Genomic DNA, 16,074 nt, shown 5'->3' with positions numbered 1-16,074 from the left:
CTTGATTAAAAATAAACGAAAGGCAAAATATTTTAGGAAATATAATAGGAAAAAGCAGAAATCACGAAACTTCTGGCGAGACTTAGTTACAGGAAATATGAGGAAACCTAGGAGTCAGTTAAACACAACAATACCAAATTTCAATTAAGCATCTCCTAGCGAGGGCTAAATTTGAAATCGCTGGGCTATGTAAATAGAAGCCACTGAAAAAAGAAATTCAATGAACTTCAGGAGTACCAGTCACCCCTATTCTACACACACATATAGGGATCGGTTTCTAGAGGGGCTGGGGATTGAAAACGTGTGAAAAGTAATGAAAATATAAGAAGTCATCTACTGAAGATTTTAGCATGCAGACCTTCCTGCTCGTACGAGAGAGTGGCCATACCCTGTTTAAAAATGCTTAGCAGTACTTGATTATGCATAATTCTCTTTGACAGAAAAAAAAGAAAAAATGGTGAGGACAATAAAATCAAAACAGAGAGGCTCTTTTGTTTCAAATCATGGTTCCCAAGACTGGGATCCATGGATCCCAATCATGGATCCCAAGATAAATCGTATTATAACCATTTTCAGGTCGTATTTGCTGAATAAAAACATCTTGTGGAATTAAATTTGCCAATGCCACTGCTATTAAATATATACTTCAGCTGTTGTATCAGACAATTATGGAGGAATTTATTTTAGAGGATTCACATTTCGAGAGGGTTGGTTAAAATGAACAAAAAAGGAAGACTTATTATATGAAATAGATTATAGAAAAATAATGATATTTGCTAGATTTAGGGATGGGCTAATGGGCGCTTGGGTACCTATTTGATCAGATATAAAGGGCAGAAAGCCTTGAGGGGAGAGGCCATATTTTAGGGGAACGCGGCCTTGATTGAAAATAAACAATAGGTGGAGCATATAAAAAATATAAAATACAATAGGAAAAGCCCAAGAATTTCGTGTGATGCGGAGGAGGCGGGGGGGGGGGCGGGTTGTAGGAGGTCCCAAATGCATCCCTTAGCTTGAGTGCCAGTCCTGAAGCATTTACGTGTTAATTATTCAAACTTTTATTTCTAACATTGGTGTATTTTTTCAGAGCAAAAACTAAGAGTACAATTTATAATAATTTTGGCTCAGTTAGGCAGTTCTCAATCTCGATGCGTGGTGCATTTTTTACTGATGTTTTCACTAAAATATCATGCAAAAAAAGCCAAAAAATAGATCAAGCCCAAAACTAAAAGAATAAAATCTAAAATAGATACATTCAAATGCCTATACCTTGAATACATGTTTAGGGTCAAGAAATCTGGGGTCAAGTTGATCTGGTGCCTTATATCCTTGACAAACAACAAAAATTTCAGCCGTCTCCAATCGAGATGCCTGTGGTTTCGTCGATTGAACTTTCTTGAATAGCTGGCTTAAGACCCATATTAAAGACTGGTAATCCTTGGATCTGAAAATTTTGGTGATAAACCAACCTCCTTTTTGTAGGAACTGTGTTGCCAGCTTCAGCGCACTAAGCACAAGTTGGTTTTGCACAAAAGCATCGTGAATCCAGTTCTGACCTAAAAAAAAAACAACATCGTTTTTTATTTTCCTTCTTCCTGAGCAATGATGGCGACGATGAAGTCACATGTTCTCGAGGGTCATTATTACTCAGCAGAATGTTGGGACAGGAGACTGCAACAACCATAAACCTTAAATATGCGCTCATTGAAAAATGGGAAGCCAATGAAATTCAAATCTCAAGCTCAGGAATACTCTAGGACATCGACTTGAAACTGTACTCTTGGCATGGATTCTGAATTTCATTTAAGGGTTAACACAAATTCAAAGATCTCTTGCATCAGAAAGCACAGATTTACTTGTAGATTTTTTTCCCAGCGCCCCCCCCCCATGTGTCCAAACTCGGCTCTCCTCTGCCAAAACCGATCAACTGTCCTCTGCGAAAGAACGACATTTTTTCTTCTTCAGGGTAAAGGGGTAATCTTGGGAATCTGCTTTAAAATATCCTTTATAAGGTTTTGTTTTTCAGTTTCCTTGTCGTGGAAGTTACATTTCAAATTTGTGATCTGTGCATCTTCAGTAGATTCAGTAGAACATTTAATAATCTTTACTTTATATTTTTTTTTCTGTGAGTTGATGTTTAGGTTTTTATGATTACGGCATTCTGTCCCAGCATTCTCCTTAGTAATAACGATAGTCGAGAAAATGAGGGTTCGTGGTCGTAGTCAGGACGACAAAAAGTCAGAGAAATTTTAAATGATTCTAACAAATATGAACAATTAGCTACCGATCCCACAGAAAAATTTGTCCAGGAAGTCCGAAAAGAGCTTTCTTTTCTAAAAGGAAAAGGTGAAATCACAGATCAATTGTAAAAAAGGTTTTCTCAGGCGCGTAACTTTTGATGGGTAAGACTAAACTTGATGAAACATATATATCTGAAATCAGCATAAAAATCTAATTCTTTTGATGTATCTATTGGTATCCAAATTCCGTTTTGTAGGGTTTCGGTTACTATTGAGCCGGGTTGCTCCTTACTTACAGTTCGTTACCACGAACTTTTTGATATTCCCTCAAATATCTAAAGAGGGAGAGCGGCTGATTTATAGGTACAATGAACAACAGGAGAGTTAGAATCTATTATTTCGAAACAGCTTGACGTAATATTTGACGAAAACAATCACAAACTAAATAACGCTGTCTTTTACAATCCTAGTTCTACGGGATTTTATTTAAGGACCTAGTAAAAACGACACGAATGAATTGTTAAACGGTTCACTCTGTAAGGTATTAAATAAAAAAAATAAGGTTTTCATGTGAAAGGGAGGAGCAACATTAAAACTTAAAATGAACAGAAATAATTCCATGTATGAGGGTGTTGCCCCCTCCTCAATCCCTCATTCTTCATGCTAAATTTTTTTTTAATACTTTAAAAAAGGTCTTGTTCTAATTAAAAGACTCTTGTGTTTCAGGAGTCGTTCTAAAAAATACTGGGACAAAGTCGAACTTTAGCGTAAAGAGCAAGATATTGAGGAGGGGGCAGCCCCCTCATATATGGAACAATTTCTGTTTTTTTTTCAGTTTTAACGTTACTCCTTACTTTCATTTGAAGAACTTGTTTTTTTTAAAATTTTCGATCGTTTTTCAAATAATGCAAGGATCTCCCCTCCGTGGAAGATTTTCCCCAGAAATCCCCCCCCCCCCAAAGGGAAGTTTTTCCCGCAGAAAATGCCCCATGGAGTTTCTCACTTGAAAAATCTCCACCAGGAAAAACCCTTAATACCGCTGGAAATTTCCCCCTAGTTGCCAAAGAGAAAGTAAGACAAATAAAAAGAATTTTGCATGGGAATTAAGGAAAATACCCCTGTGTCAAATTTACTCTGGAAAGTTCACCACCGGGAACTTCCCTCCCCATTGACAATCCCCCCTTCAAGAAATACCTGTATACATTCCAATAACAAATACCATATGCAAATAATGGGCAAATTTCATTAATTTCAGTTCTTTCCCCAGAGGCTGTGGGGGGAGGGGGCAAGTATGGCATAGTTACTGGGCCTCTCAACTATGCGGAACAAGATGGTTATCTCAAAATTTTGATCAGATTCGTTTGGGAAGAGGGGGTGTGGGGGGGGACTAGTTGCCCTCCAATCATTTCGGTCACTTAAAAAAGACATCTGAATTTGCCATTTTCGTTCGAAAGAGCCGTCTCCCAGTCTTCTAGGACCACTGGTTCGGTATGATCAGCCATGGGGCAAACAATGAAAAAAAAATAAAAATAAACGCACATCTCTGATCTTTCTTCTGGCAATAAAATACAGAATTCTACATTTTCGCAGATGGGAGCCGGAAACTTCTACAGTAGGGTTCTCTAATACGCTGAATCTGATGATGCGATTTTTATTAACATTTTCTTACTGTTTGGGGGTGTTTCCCCTCTTTTCAAAAATCTCATATTTCCTCAGGCTCGTAGCTTTTGATGGGTAACACTAAACTTGGTGAATTTTACGCATTTGGAATCAATATAAAAAGCCAATTCTTATGATGAAACTTATTGTAATCAAAATGGAATGTATATATATATATATATATATATATATATATATATATATATATACATTCTTAAAGAAGAGCATAAAGTGTTTACTAAATTTACATAAATTATATAAGCATGACATAAATTCTATGACTGTAACGTTTTAGTAGGATAAATGTTATTCTAAAATGGTTTTGTTTTGTTAAAGTCAGGCAATTTTACAGAAAATAGCTACAATTTATGGTAGAGTAAAATTTGTTGTACAATAAAAATTAAATTTATAATCTTTTTCTTCTGCGGTTAAATTGTTTATGAAGCAGGGTTTAAATAATGAAAATGACATACACTAGCTAGGTTTTTATTCTCCTACAGCTTGTAATTCTTTAAGATTAGTGATAGCATATTTAATTTAAATCTAAATCTATGTGTACGGCTTTTGTCATTATTTTGCCTTTTTTAAATAAATTAAGAATAAAATACACACAAAAAAGGTGGGGAGTAAAATCTATGCCGAAAAATTCTAAAAATTTCCCATAGAGAAGTCATGGCTCACCTCTTATCACAAAGGTTCAAACCAGTGTGCATCTATCATGATTTGCTTTGAATTTGTCAAAGACTTTACAGATTTGATTTCATCGTAGCATGTCTTCGATTCTTGTTCCGTGTTTTGAGAACGTCTTTTTCATTTAAAATATTTTTGCACACAAGTCAATTTCTAGAATCTTATTTCATTTAATTTCGAAAAAAGAAGAAAATTCATAATTTACGGTTGAACCCAAGATTGATCGACCTTTCCCAGTCTAATATCAACAGAATATTTCAAAAGCATTCCATATCTCTAAACATAAAACACTCACAGCCGAGAATAAATTTGTATTTATGCAGTTATTCCAACATTTCTCAGCATCTGTCAAGTTTCTAGAACAAATATTTCCGAGTTTCTATAGAAACAAAAGATTTACACTCCCTTTCAGGGGAGTGTGTTCAGTATTTACCTAATAAACTAATATTCTACCATAAAACATCCATCCTTTCCCCCACCCCACAAAAAAAAAATAATCGACAATCCAAATAACAATAAATCAAGGGAAATAAATACAGAAAGAAAAATAATAATAACCAATAGAGCCAAATTATTTATTAATAAATACCATAGGAAATTGTTAACTCAAGTTTTTCTTCTTGTTGGTTAGCCTCGCCATCAAAACTGCATGCAGGGGGAGAGGCAATTACCTCCCTCCTTGTTGGACTTGGCCCAAAAAACTCCGTGGAAACTAAAAAATAGTGACCTAAACCCATATATTTTAGATTTTGAACCCCCTCGCTCAAGTGTCACCTTTGTGCCCTATTATCAACAAAATTATGTATACAGTGGTAAAAACGAATTTAATTTGGTCCGTGATGATCGTTGCATACAAAAAAATAGTGTAACAAATCTATTTTTATCTTAGAAATTATTGGATAGACATTATTCGTTCGGGTGATAGGAATTGCCAAAAACAAATAAACCCTCTTTAAATACCGGCCAGAAACCTTATAAATTTCACATAAATGAACCCCATCTACAAATGATAGCCTTGCTTAATATTCGTTTCTCATAAATTTCTCGTATTTCGAGGCTTAAATTATAAGAATTTTTCATTGTATATCACGAAAGCTGTATTTTATGACGTTTATACCTCGAACTTATTACTGTATATAAAATTGTATATAGTCAAGTGTGAGCTTCTAGAGTCAACAGCGTGCCATGGTTGTTTTGAACGCTTCTTAGTGATTCAACTCAGTTAAAAACAACAACTCCATTGCACACATTACAAAGAAAATGAGACATGCATATCCTTTGTCATTTTCTCTGTTACTTTGTTCGTGGATTCAATCAAGTTTTCTATAGACTTCAACGGCCGCCTCAGACCCCTCTGGGCCTGATCCGTAGTCTGTCATTAACCATTCAATACCATTACGTTTATGCATTATCTTATGCAATCATAAGATCAGCTAAAACACGTAGAGGAGTCCTCAAGTCATCATACCAACTCCTTTGTCGTCCAGTCCGAAAGGCATAGAAACGGTATCTATCGTCTTTTGTTCCGTACTTTATAAAACACTATAATGAAAATGTGGAAATGAAAATTAACTTCTTGAAAATGCTCTATTACTTAGTTACTTACTTAGGTCCTCCTGAGCCATCTGGGGCGCATAGGGCATCGACGAAGCCTCGGTAAACCTTACGTATTGGCGCTGCGGCAAGTACATCCTCCCACTGGTGATGCAGTGAAGTGTGAGCACTGCGTAGATCACGATCGTACGTGTGTCTGAGCGTGTTTCTCGGTCTTCCCCTCTGTCGACGCCCACGTGACTGCCACTGTTGAACCTGGTTCGGGATTCTGGAGTCCTCCATCCGAAGGAAGTGGCCAAAATAGCTCCATCTTATCTTCTTAATCACTTCAGTAATAAGCGGCTGGCCAGTTCTTCTGTAGACCTCAATGTTCCTGACTCTTTAACGCCAACCAATATTCAGCACGCGTCTCAAGTACATGTTTTTGAGAGCTGTGAATTTTTTTTCTATCCCAATATCTACTTTACGGCACTCTCTGTCATACAATAGCACGAACAAAACGTTGCTAATAAGAACTCGCAGCTTTAGTTTCAGCGACTACTTCTTTGATTTTTATACTGGCTCAAGTTAACAGGTAAAAGAATTTGCCATGCCGATTCTCTTCTTGAACTCATTTTGTACCTCTACTTTGTAATCGACCCAGCTTCCGGGATATTTAAATTCATGGACTTGTTTGACTCTATGATTTTTGTGCAGGAGCTCGGCTGACGAGCCTGATGTTGCCCTTGATTTAGTCTTGTCTATGTTGATGTTTAGGCGAACTTTATCCGCTTTAACGCTCAATTTATTAAGGAGCTCCTGGAGTCGCTGCTTTGTCATTTACGGAAGTGCCAAAATATCCGCAAAGTCAAGGTCCGAGAGGATTTTATTTCTGACTGTTATTCCGAAGCCAGCCGCTTCTCTCAAAACATAATCCATTAAAATTACGAAAAAAAAATGCTCTATAAAGTCTTGTAATTCATTTTTACATTTATCCAGTTTATTGTATATCATATTTCTTGTCGCGTGATGTCCGCTGTTAGCTATGTGCTTATATGGCAATAAAAGTATTTTTTTTTTTTTTTTTTTTTTTATTACAGGTACAGGTTATCCACAGATATATTACAAATCTAAATTTGCTTCGACCGTACTAATGCATATTATTGCCACTGCATATTATTCTATCATAGGTTAGGTCTAGAATCTTGAGTTTGCCACTCCATAGACCTATTCCAGGGCACCAATTGGAGGGGGTAACCGTCCCTTTAGATTTTTTCCTCCCCTACTCCCAGATTATTTGAAAATACTTTTTTTGGTATTCGCAATAAAAAAAAATCGAAAAACAACAACACCTGCCCTCTCTACACTTTCAAAAATATACACTTTTTTGTACCTTGAAAGATTTTGAAAGGTTGAAAAAAAAAACCTCCTTGACTACCCTCTTAAATTTGTGTAAATTGGCGTCACTGGCCTTATCAAACTTATGTATATGTATATAGAAATATAAATGATTGAATTTCAACTCACCAACATTGGGGGCTCCGTCATGCAAAATTACATCAGCTTTCCAAGACTTGAGTTCTGCTTTTAATGACTGTCTGCACTTTTCGGTAGTAATATCTTCTTGTAATGCCACACACCCAGGTATTGGTCGGATTGGAAACAGGTCAACACCTAGAATGACACAAGTTCACCGATTTTTGAATATTAATGTTTTATTTATCTAATTAGACAAAACAAAACAGCAGTAAACCAATTGAAAAGCAACAAATGGTGTAAAAGTTCGAGTCCCAACATTCATATACCCAGGTCAGACAAATACTTCACACGTGAAAACAAAACGTGCAAATTAAAATGATAAATTCAATTCAAACGGTTTTAATTAAAACAAATAGAAATAAATAAACATAGATAAACTTCTCAATACTAAACACGCAAGTTGAATCCCTTAAAAAAGATAAAGATTCCTCCTAATACGCTTTATAACTCTCGCCTTACTCTTCAACACAACCACATCCCTCATCCATGCAATTCATCATCTAAGAGATTCTCCCCTTTCTCCCCAACAGCATAGCTACCTTAACCTTACAAAATAATAATAAATGAATCAAAAACAAAAAATAAACCAATATAATAATGTTAATAATTTTTAAAACAAAAACAACAAAAATCTCAATTATTAATTAACTCAATTTTTTAAATTCAATAAGATATTTTTTCAAATTATTTTTAAAAGACCCAAGAGAGCTCTTGCATCTCAGCTCTTATGGAAGCACGTTCCACACTTCCGCGCACGCCACATCCGGTGCAAAATCCAACCGTACTGTAGGTGTTCGTCTCATCAAAAGGTTTGAGGCAGATCTCGTGTTCCTAGGATGTTGTTCCGATACCAACTGGAATAGACTGTGGAATGCTGATGAAAGTAATCCGAACAAAAATTTGAAAACGATGACTGAGCATGATAAATGACAAAGTGATTCAGGGGAAAGAAAATCGTCAACATTTCCGATTATTTTCAGGACACGTTTGTGGATTGAATCAAGCCTTTTCAGGTGGGAGGTAAATGTTGATTGCCAATTTGACGCACAATACTGCAGATGAGGCTTGATAAGTCCATTATAAAGTAGACGAAGGGTTTTTTGAGGGAATGTGAGTTTCAGTTTCCTGATAATCCCAAGATTACGGGAGAGCTTCAGCTCCATAGCGTGGATGTGATGTACGAAGGATAAGTTTTCGTCAAGGAGTACGCCTAGGTACCTGGCATAGCCAGTTTTTGGTTGTCTGATCGTTCCTCGAGAAGTCGTTATCCCAGATACTTCTGGGCGAAGAGTTCCAATCCTTGAGAAGAAGAGAACGCAAGATTTGTCAACATTTATTACGAATCGATTGGCATCCATCCAAATGTAACTTTCTTCTAAGATGACCTCAAGTTTACTCTGGAGCGCTGACATGTCGGTGTCACAGGAGGCCATCGTAGTGTCATCCGCGAACGCTAAAAGTTCATCCGATTCGTTATCGTTGCTCAAAATTTCTAGGTTGCAACATAATTTACGGCACCGTGAAGTCCTAGAGTTAGGGTTCAGAGCGCGACTTAGGTCATTCACATGAACCAGGAATAACAGTGGGCCTAAAATTGAGCATTGCGTCACACCGAAGTTGACAACGGTGTCATTCAGAGGATCTTCTCCTATATAAACACGTCGGCTACTAAGGTAAGACCAGAACCATCGTATAGCCTCTCCTCTAACTCCCACGTGCTCTAGTTTACCTAATAGAATCCCATGATCCATACATTCAAACGCCTTTTTTATGTCAAGCAAAATAGCAGCTGGCACAAGTACCAGGTCAAGTGCTTTATTAATGAATAGGTTCAGTGATGCCAGAGCATCTTCCGTGGATTGTCCGGCTCTGAATCCAAATTGCCGTTGGTTAAGAAATCCCTTAGCTTCCAGAAAAGAGTAAAGTTGGTATTTCATAGGTTTTTCAAACACTTTCGAAAATACCAAAAGAATAGATATGGGTCGAAAGTTGGACGGGTCGTCCTGGAGGCCACCTTTGTGGAGGGGAACTATTCTTGCCTTCTTGAGGAGTGATGGAAATACGCCCGTCTCTAAGCAGAGATTTACCAAATGTGTTAAAGGTTGTAATACGGACGGCAATACTGCTTTCAACACTTTAGTATGGACGCGGTCGAAACCAGAGGCAGATGCTCCCCTCAAAGCGTTCTCGCTTTGAGGCCTCATAACCCATTGGATTCTTATATTAGAAGTCTAAATAACTGATAATGTCAAATTTCCTATTGTTGAACCAGAATATTCAGTAATAGCTCAAAGTATTAATGTGCACAGATCATATAAATGCGCAGAAATTGATTTTAAAGGAGAGGAGGGGGGGGGCTTAAACCTGAATTTGTGAATTATGAAGCGTCTCTACTTTCCTGTCGTGATTTCTTTCTGTAGCCCACAAACCGAGGTATTGCCTGAATCAGAAACAAATCAACACATAAAACAATCCAATTTCCACAGCTCAAAATCACTTATAGATAGATAGATATTTATTGCAAAACAAAAGCCTCTTTGGGCCATGGCAAAAACAAACACAGTTGCATATATAGTCAAAATACATGATAATAACATATATAATAATAACTAAACATAGCCTATAGCAAATAAAAATAACATAACAATTGCAGCACAAAAGCACACATAATACTATAAAACTAACTCACATAATTGCACACAATGTCACACACATAATAATAATAATAATAATCGTGTATTCAAAAGCCTTTATACAGGGCCATATACACTATACATCAAATATAAGAGGAAAACAAAAGTAAAACTCCCTTCAGCCTTCTTTTTCCAAACCATAGCAAATCTTCTTCACAATAGTTCCTTTCTTATCTTTAGTGCCTGATCCACAAATCTACATAATCTACACATGAGGCTAGGTACCGTCAGAGACAACATGTCCCGAAGTGAAAAATTACTTTTCCCCAAAATACCCTCCCTCAAATCAGTAAGCCCCTGGCACCGGTACAGAAAATGGTCCAGATTTTCCTCTCCAATATTACAAATGAGACACGTGTACCTAGAGGCCGGGAACCCCTTACCTCTCTCAAATACTTTACTCCTCCATCTTAAAGGCAAACAAATGGCCCGCAGCTGCAACCAATATGACAAATACTTACTTGGCAAATTAAATTTAACGTAGATATCCGGTCCAAACAACCTTTTCACTTCCTTAAGAACACTTAATATCTCAGATTTCTCAATTTCATTCCCCCATATCTATATCTCCTGACTTTCTAATCTTTGTTTAACCTTTCCTATTATATCAATCAGACTGTTAGCGGGGCCTCTACCATGAGGCCCCGCCTCTTGGTAGATAAGACTTCTTACTTCTTTAATAAGACTTCTTATATTAAAAGTCTTATTAAAATGTTGACTTTAAACGTCCAATTTCAAAACTAGATTATGGTACAATATCTTTCAATTATTGCTGTTCCATGGAGAAATAGAGGGTCTGCTTGCAACAAATCTCTTGTATCTTGTATCTAAATATTGTTTGTTCTTTTTATTGGTCAAAGATTTTTATAAGGATAATAAATCTGGTGGGACGTTATTTTTTTTATTGCCTTGAAATTTTTGCACAGTAATACAGGGAAACCCATCATGTCTTAAATAGGCAGGGTTATTGATTTCCCATTCTGACATATCTTTAGGGAACAATGTGATTGGCTTAAGAGAACACGTCACAGGCGTATAACCAATGAAATTAAAGCCTTTTACCCCGGAGTGTGCTAGGCGCCCCCCCCCCCGGGAAAATTCTCCGCATGTTAATTCCCCTTGGATAATTTCCGATATTCATTAAAAGGGATATTAAAAGTTATAATCACCTGTTAAGTCAGAGGCAATGTTTCCTGTAGTAAACAGACATAAGAGTTCAATGTATTATTATTCGATTATTTATTTTTTACGAGAGACTTTATATGGAAGGAGTGGTCACATAAACTTCGGAGGGGGCTCATTCAATTCAAAATTAAAAGTTATAGTGCCTTTTTTAAGAGTCAAAATGTTTGGAGGGCAACCAGCCCTTACTCCCACTCAATTTTTCCCCAAACACATCCGATCAAAATGTTGAGATAGCATTTTGTTCAAAATAGTCCAATAATCATGCCTCCGGTGTTGAATCCCCGCTTCCAGTCCCCAGGGCTAGAGCAGTAAGCCATGCAAGTTGCCCATTGTTAAGATTTAAGGTTTTAACGGGAAGGGTGGTCGTATAAACTTTGGAGGGGCTTATTCAATTGGAAATTGAAAGATCAAATGCCCTTGTTAAGATTAAAAAGGGATCGGAGGGCAACCATCTTCCCTGCCCCTTATCCCCCAAATACATCCGATCACAATTTTGAGAGCCTTTTTGTTTAAAACAGATAGACATTTTATTAAAAATAGTCCTAAGATCAAATAACTAAGGCCCCGGGGTTGACAACTCAACTCCCAGCAGCCCCTGGTGTAAGGGCGGTAAGTTATGCAAGTTGCTCATTGTTAACACATAAGATTTTTTGTTAAGAAAGAGGGCATGTTTGATCCTGGATCTTCAAAAAAGCTTATGGTATTAAGGTGAAACCTTAATGAAATGTTGAGAGAAAAGCCAAACACAATCAAAACACACTTTGTCCTTTCTTGTTGTGAAAACGGAATATCAGCAATATATAAGCAACAGCTGATAGTATTAAGTTGGAACTCTCAATGTGTGTTGAGGGGGACAACTAGAAAAGATAATGAAGGGCAGCTAGCCCCTCCCCCTCCTGGCCTTTCTTATTTGCCCCCTCTCCATAACAGCGGACAAAATTTCGTAATTGTCATTTTGTTCAAACTAGTCAAAAAGGTCTTATAGCTATGCCCCCTGGAATGCCATGCCCCCACAGCCCCGGGGTAATGATTGTAAATTATGCAATCTATCCACTGTTCACAAGCAGGATTTATCATTAGGAGATCTCAACTCTGAATGGGCTGAAATAACGTGCAGTGCTCCCCAGGGTACCAAGCTGGCTGCTTTACTGTTCTTGGCTTTGATCAACGACGTTCTCGTTGACTTTGATGAACTCTTTAAATACGTCGATGATCTATCTGCCTTGCTCAAATTTCTCGTGGATAAATCCCAAGCAATACCCCAGTTCCAGGGTGAATTGAAAGACAGTTTCACTGACCAGTGCAGGAATAATAGACTTCAAATTAACGTCAATAAAACAAAAGTGATGCGTTTCCGTTTAAAAGGGACGTAGCTTGTCCCGAACCCTGGTTCCCTACCCCTTCAACTGCAGTTATTCTTGGTGTGACTTTCAGTACTAACTGTTCCTTCAGCTAACTGTTTCTAACCTTATGAAAAATGGCAACTACGCTTTGCGATCACTGACTGCACTTCGACGACAAGGTTTCCCAGTGAATCAGTTACGAGTAGCGTATATCTACTTTATACGTCCCTTACTAGAGTGAACGTGTCCTGTTTGGGGACCACAGGTGCACACCATTGACTACTTAAGTGACGATCTCAAGGCCGTTCAAAAACAGACGACAAAATCATGTTGAGCCCTAAAAATAACTCGTATACAACTGTAATTGCAATATTGAAAATTTCAACGCCGTAAAGACGTAGATACTGTCGCATGTGCGAGTTTGGACAGCCACTCCTCGCTGTTAAAAACGTGACATGTTGTTGCTCTCCGTCAAGACTTACACGGGCAGAACTTAACACATCAATAAGTTTAAGCCAATAAGTTTCAAAACAAATTGCTTCTGCAGTTCTTTGGTTACGTCTTATACAAACGTCATTAGTCATGCTTAGTTTTCTTTTTCTTTTTGCTGTAAGAGATAGCGTTATTTAGTTGAGGCTCTTGCTAATACTATGAAAGCTGTTTTTAAATAAATGAATCTTTAATCTTGAATTAGGAAAAGGGAAAAGTCTCGATTCTGGGTGCATCCGAAAATGCCAAGGGTATTAAGGTGAACCTATGGAGAATTTGAGGGGTATCAAACCGTTTGTGGCAACGAACTGTAAGTATGGAGCGATCCGGCTCAACAGCAACAAAACTATAGAAACGGAATTTTGATACCAATAAATATATGAAAAGAATTGGCCTATTATGCTCATTCCAAATATATAAGATTCATTAAGTTTATTGTTGTTTCAGCTCCTATCTGAAAAAAAGTGAAATTTGGTATCTTTTGCCAAAAGGAAGTTCAGGGATACGTGTTTGGTTTTTTCCCAGGGGGTGATCGTATCGACCCAGTGGTCCTAGAATATCGGGAGAGGGCTCATTCGAACGAAAATTAAAAGTTCTAGTGCCGTTTTTAAGTGACCAAAAAATTGGAGGGCAACTAGGCCCCCTCCCAGGCCCTTTTTCTCCAAAATCCAAAGCTTCGAGATAGTTATTTTGTTTAGCCCAGTTGAAAAGCCCAATAAGTATGTCTTTGGAGATAATATGACCCCTTATAGCCCCTGGGGAAAGATCTTAAAGTTACAGAATTTGCCCATTGTTTACGTATAGTATTTGTTATTGGCAAATTTGCATACATTTTTCGGGTGGAGGGGGTATAGGAATTTCTGCTGGGGAGATTATCCACTGCGAGAATTTTCCATTGGGAGGGAAGTTTCCGGGGGGTGAAATTTTCAGCGGAAATTTTACACTAGAGGAATTTGCCATATTTAAATACGAAATTCTTTTTATTTGTCTTACTCTATACCGACTCAATTTTCCGCGTGGAGATGTTAAGGGTAAATTTTCACGAGGATTGAATTGTCTAGACAATCTTCCCATGGAGGGGGGGGGGGTTCCATGGAAGTGGAGTAGGATATTTCGGGATTATTTACAAAATAATCAGAAATTAAATGAGAAACTAAATTTTTCAACTGAAAGTAGGGAGCAATAATAAAACTTAAAATGAACAGAAATTGTTAAGCGTATGAAGGGGGTTGCACCTTCTTCAATATCTCGCTCTTTATGCTAAGGTTTGAATTGTATCCCTATTCTTTGAGAGCATCTCCAGAAACACAAGGGTCGTTTAATTAGAACAATAAGAAGCTTCTTTAAAAGTACTAAAGACTTTAGCGTGAAGAGCAGGGTATTGAAGAAGGGACAACCCCTCTCATATACGTCATAATTTCTGTTCGTTTTAAGTTTAAATGTTGCTCCTTACTTTCAGTTGAAAAAACTTGTTTTTTATTTAATCTTCAACTAAATCGAGGGCACAACTTGCGTCCAGTTTACCAAAAAGGAGAATCTGCAACATCTTAAGAATAGCTGAGGGTATTAAATTAAAACTTTCAGGACAAGTTGAGGGGGATGTTTGAATGTGGTTGAAGGGCTGCCAGTTTCCCTCTCATGTCCTCTTTAGCTACCTTCTCTCCAATAAAATCCGATCAAAATTTTGAAATAGTCATCCTGTCATAAGAAGCTTCTTTAAAAGAATTCAATGCAAAAATCTCTAAGGATAAGGCGTATCACTAGAGTAGACTTCCTGCTTGCTTCTCTTTCTTGAATTTTAATCTGCTGTCCAAACCCAGGCTTCTTCAGCTATACCAAAAAGAAGATATAATTTACGAGAACAGCAAGAATATAAGCCTTACTTTACTTTAGCCTATAGACCCATCCCCAAAAGTTTTATCTTCCTAACCTAAACTTTTTCCAAGATAGCCAAAAGTAGCTAATGCAGAATTTTACCAAATTGTGTTTCTGTTGTAAATGGGTTGTAAGTTTAAACTTTACCCCCCCCCCCCTACTTTCTAAATATAAATCCAGAATTGGAATACATAGGGGGGGGCTGAAGTTCATTTCCTATTGAAATTATTATATTCGTAATCAGCATAAAAAAAGGCATCGAATGGTATATTCACTTTAGTTGTAGGCCTAACTCAATAATATGATTTGGTAAATATTTACTTGTTAGGTTACGCAATAATATATACTATGCCTCTGACTTTAGCGTGAAGAGCAGGGTATTGAAGAAGCGACAACCCCTCTCATATACGTCATAATTTCTGTTCGTTTTAAGTTTAAATGTTGCTCCTTACTTTCAGTTGAAAAAACTTGTTTTTTATTTAATCTTCAACTAAATCGAGGGCACAACTTGCGTCCAGTTTACCAAAAAGGAAATCTACAATATCTTAAGAATAGCTGAGGGTATTAAATTAAAACTTTCAGGACAAGTTGAGGGGGATGTTTGAATGTGGTTGAAGGGCTGCCAGTTTCCCTCTCATGTCCTCTTTAGCTACCTTCTCTCCAATAAAATCCGATCAAAATTTTGAAATAGTCATCCTGTTCAAAATAGTCTTAAGGTCAAATGACTACCCTTGTGGGGATGGTGACATTCCACAGCTTTGGAGAGGAATACAAAACACAACCAAAACATACTATGTGCATGCTAGTTATCAAAAGGGCGTATCAGCA

General features: G+C 37.3%; 1 protein-coding gene across 1 annotated transcript in view; it reads right to left on the bottom strand.

Moving 5' to 3' along the window:
* LOC148945911 (pre-rRNA 2'-O-ribose RNA methyltransferase FTSJ3) overlaps window positions 1-16,074 on the bottom strand; it is a 156,406-nt gene that overhangs the window by 96,790 nt on the left and 43,542 nt on the right. The window contains exons 3-4 of the mRNA XM_089097756.1: window positions 7,650-7,796; window positions 1,270-1,556 (exon numbers count right to left, since the gene is read on the bottom strand). Coding sequence (XP_088953882.1) covers window positions 1,270-1,556; window positions 7,650-7,796 — 434 coding nt within the window. The remainder of the gene's footprint in view (window positions 1-1,269; window positions 1,557-7,649; window positions 7,797-16,074) is intronic.

Source organism: Artemia sp. Qi Xiang Cuo, chromosome 12, assembly GCF_049724085.1.
Source record: "Artemia sp. Qi Xiang Cuo chromosome 12, ASM4972408v1, whole genome shotgun sequence".
NCBI classification, from domain to species: domain Eukaryota; kingdom Metazoa; phylum Arthropoda; class Branchiopoda; order Anostraca; family Artemiidae; genus Artemia; species Artemia sp. Qi Xiang Cuo.
Note: the sequence above shows the minus strand (reverse complement) of the source record. Positions and strands in the feature narration are given on the sequence as shown.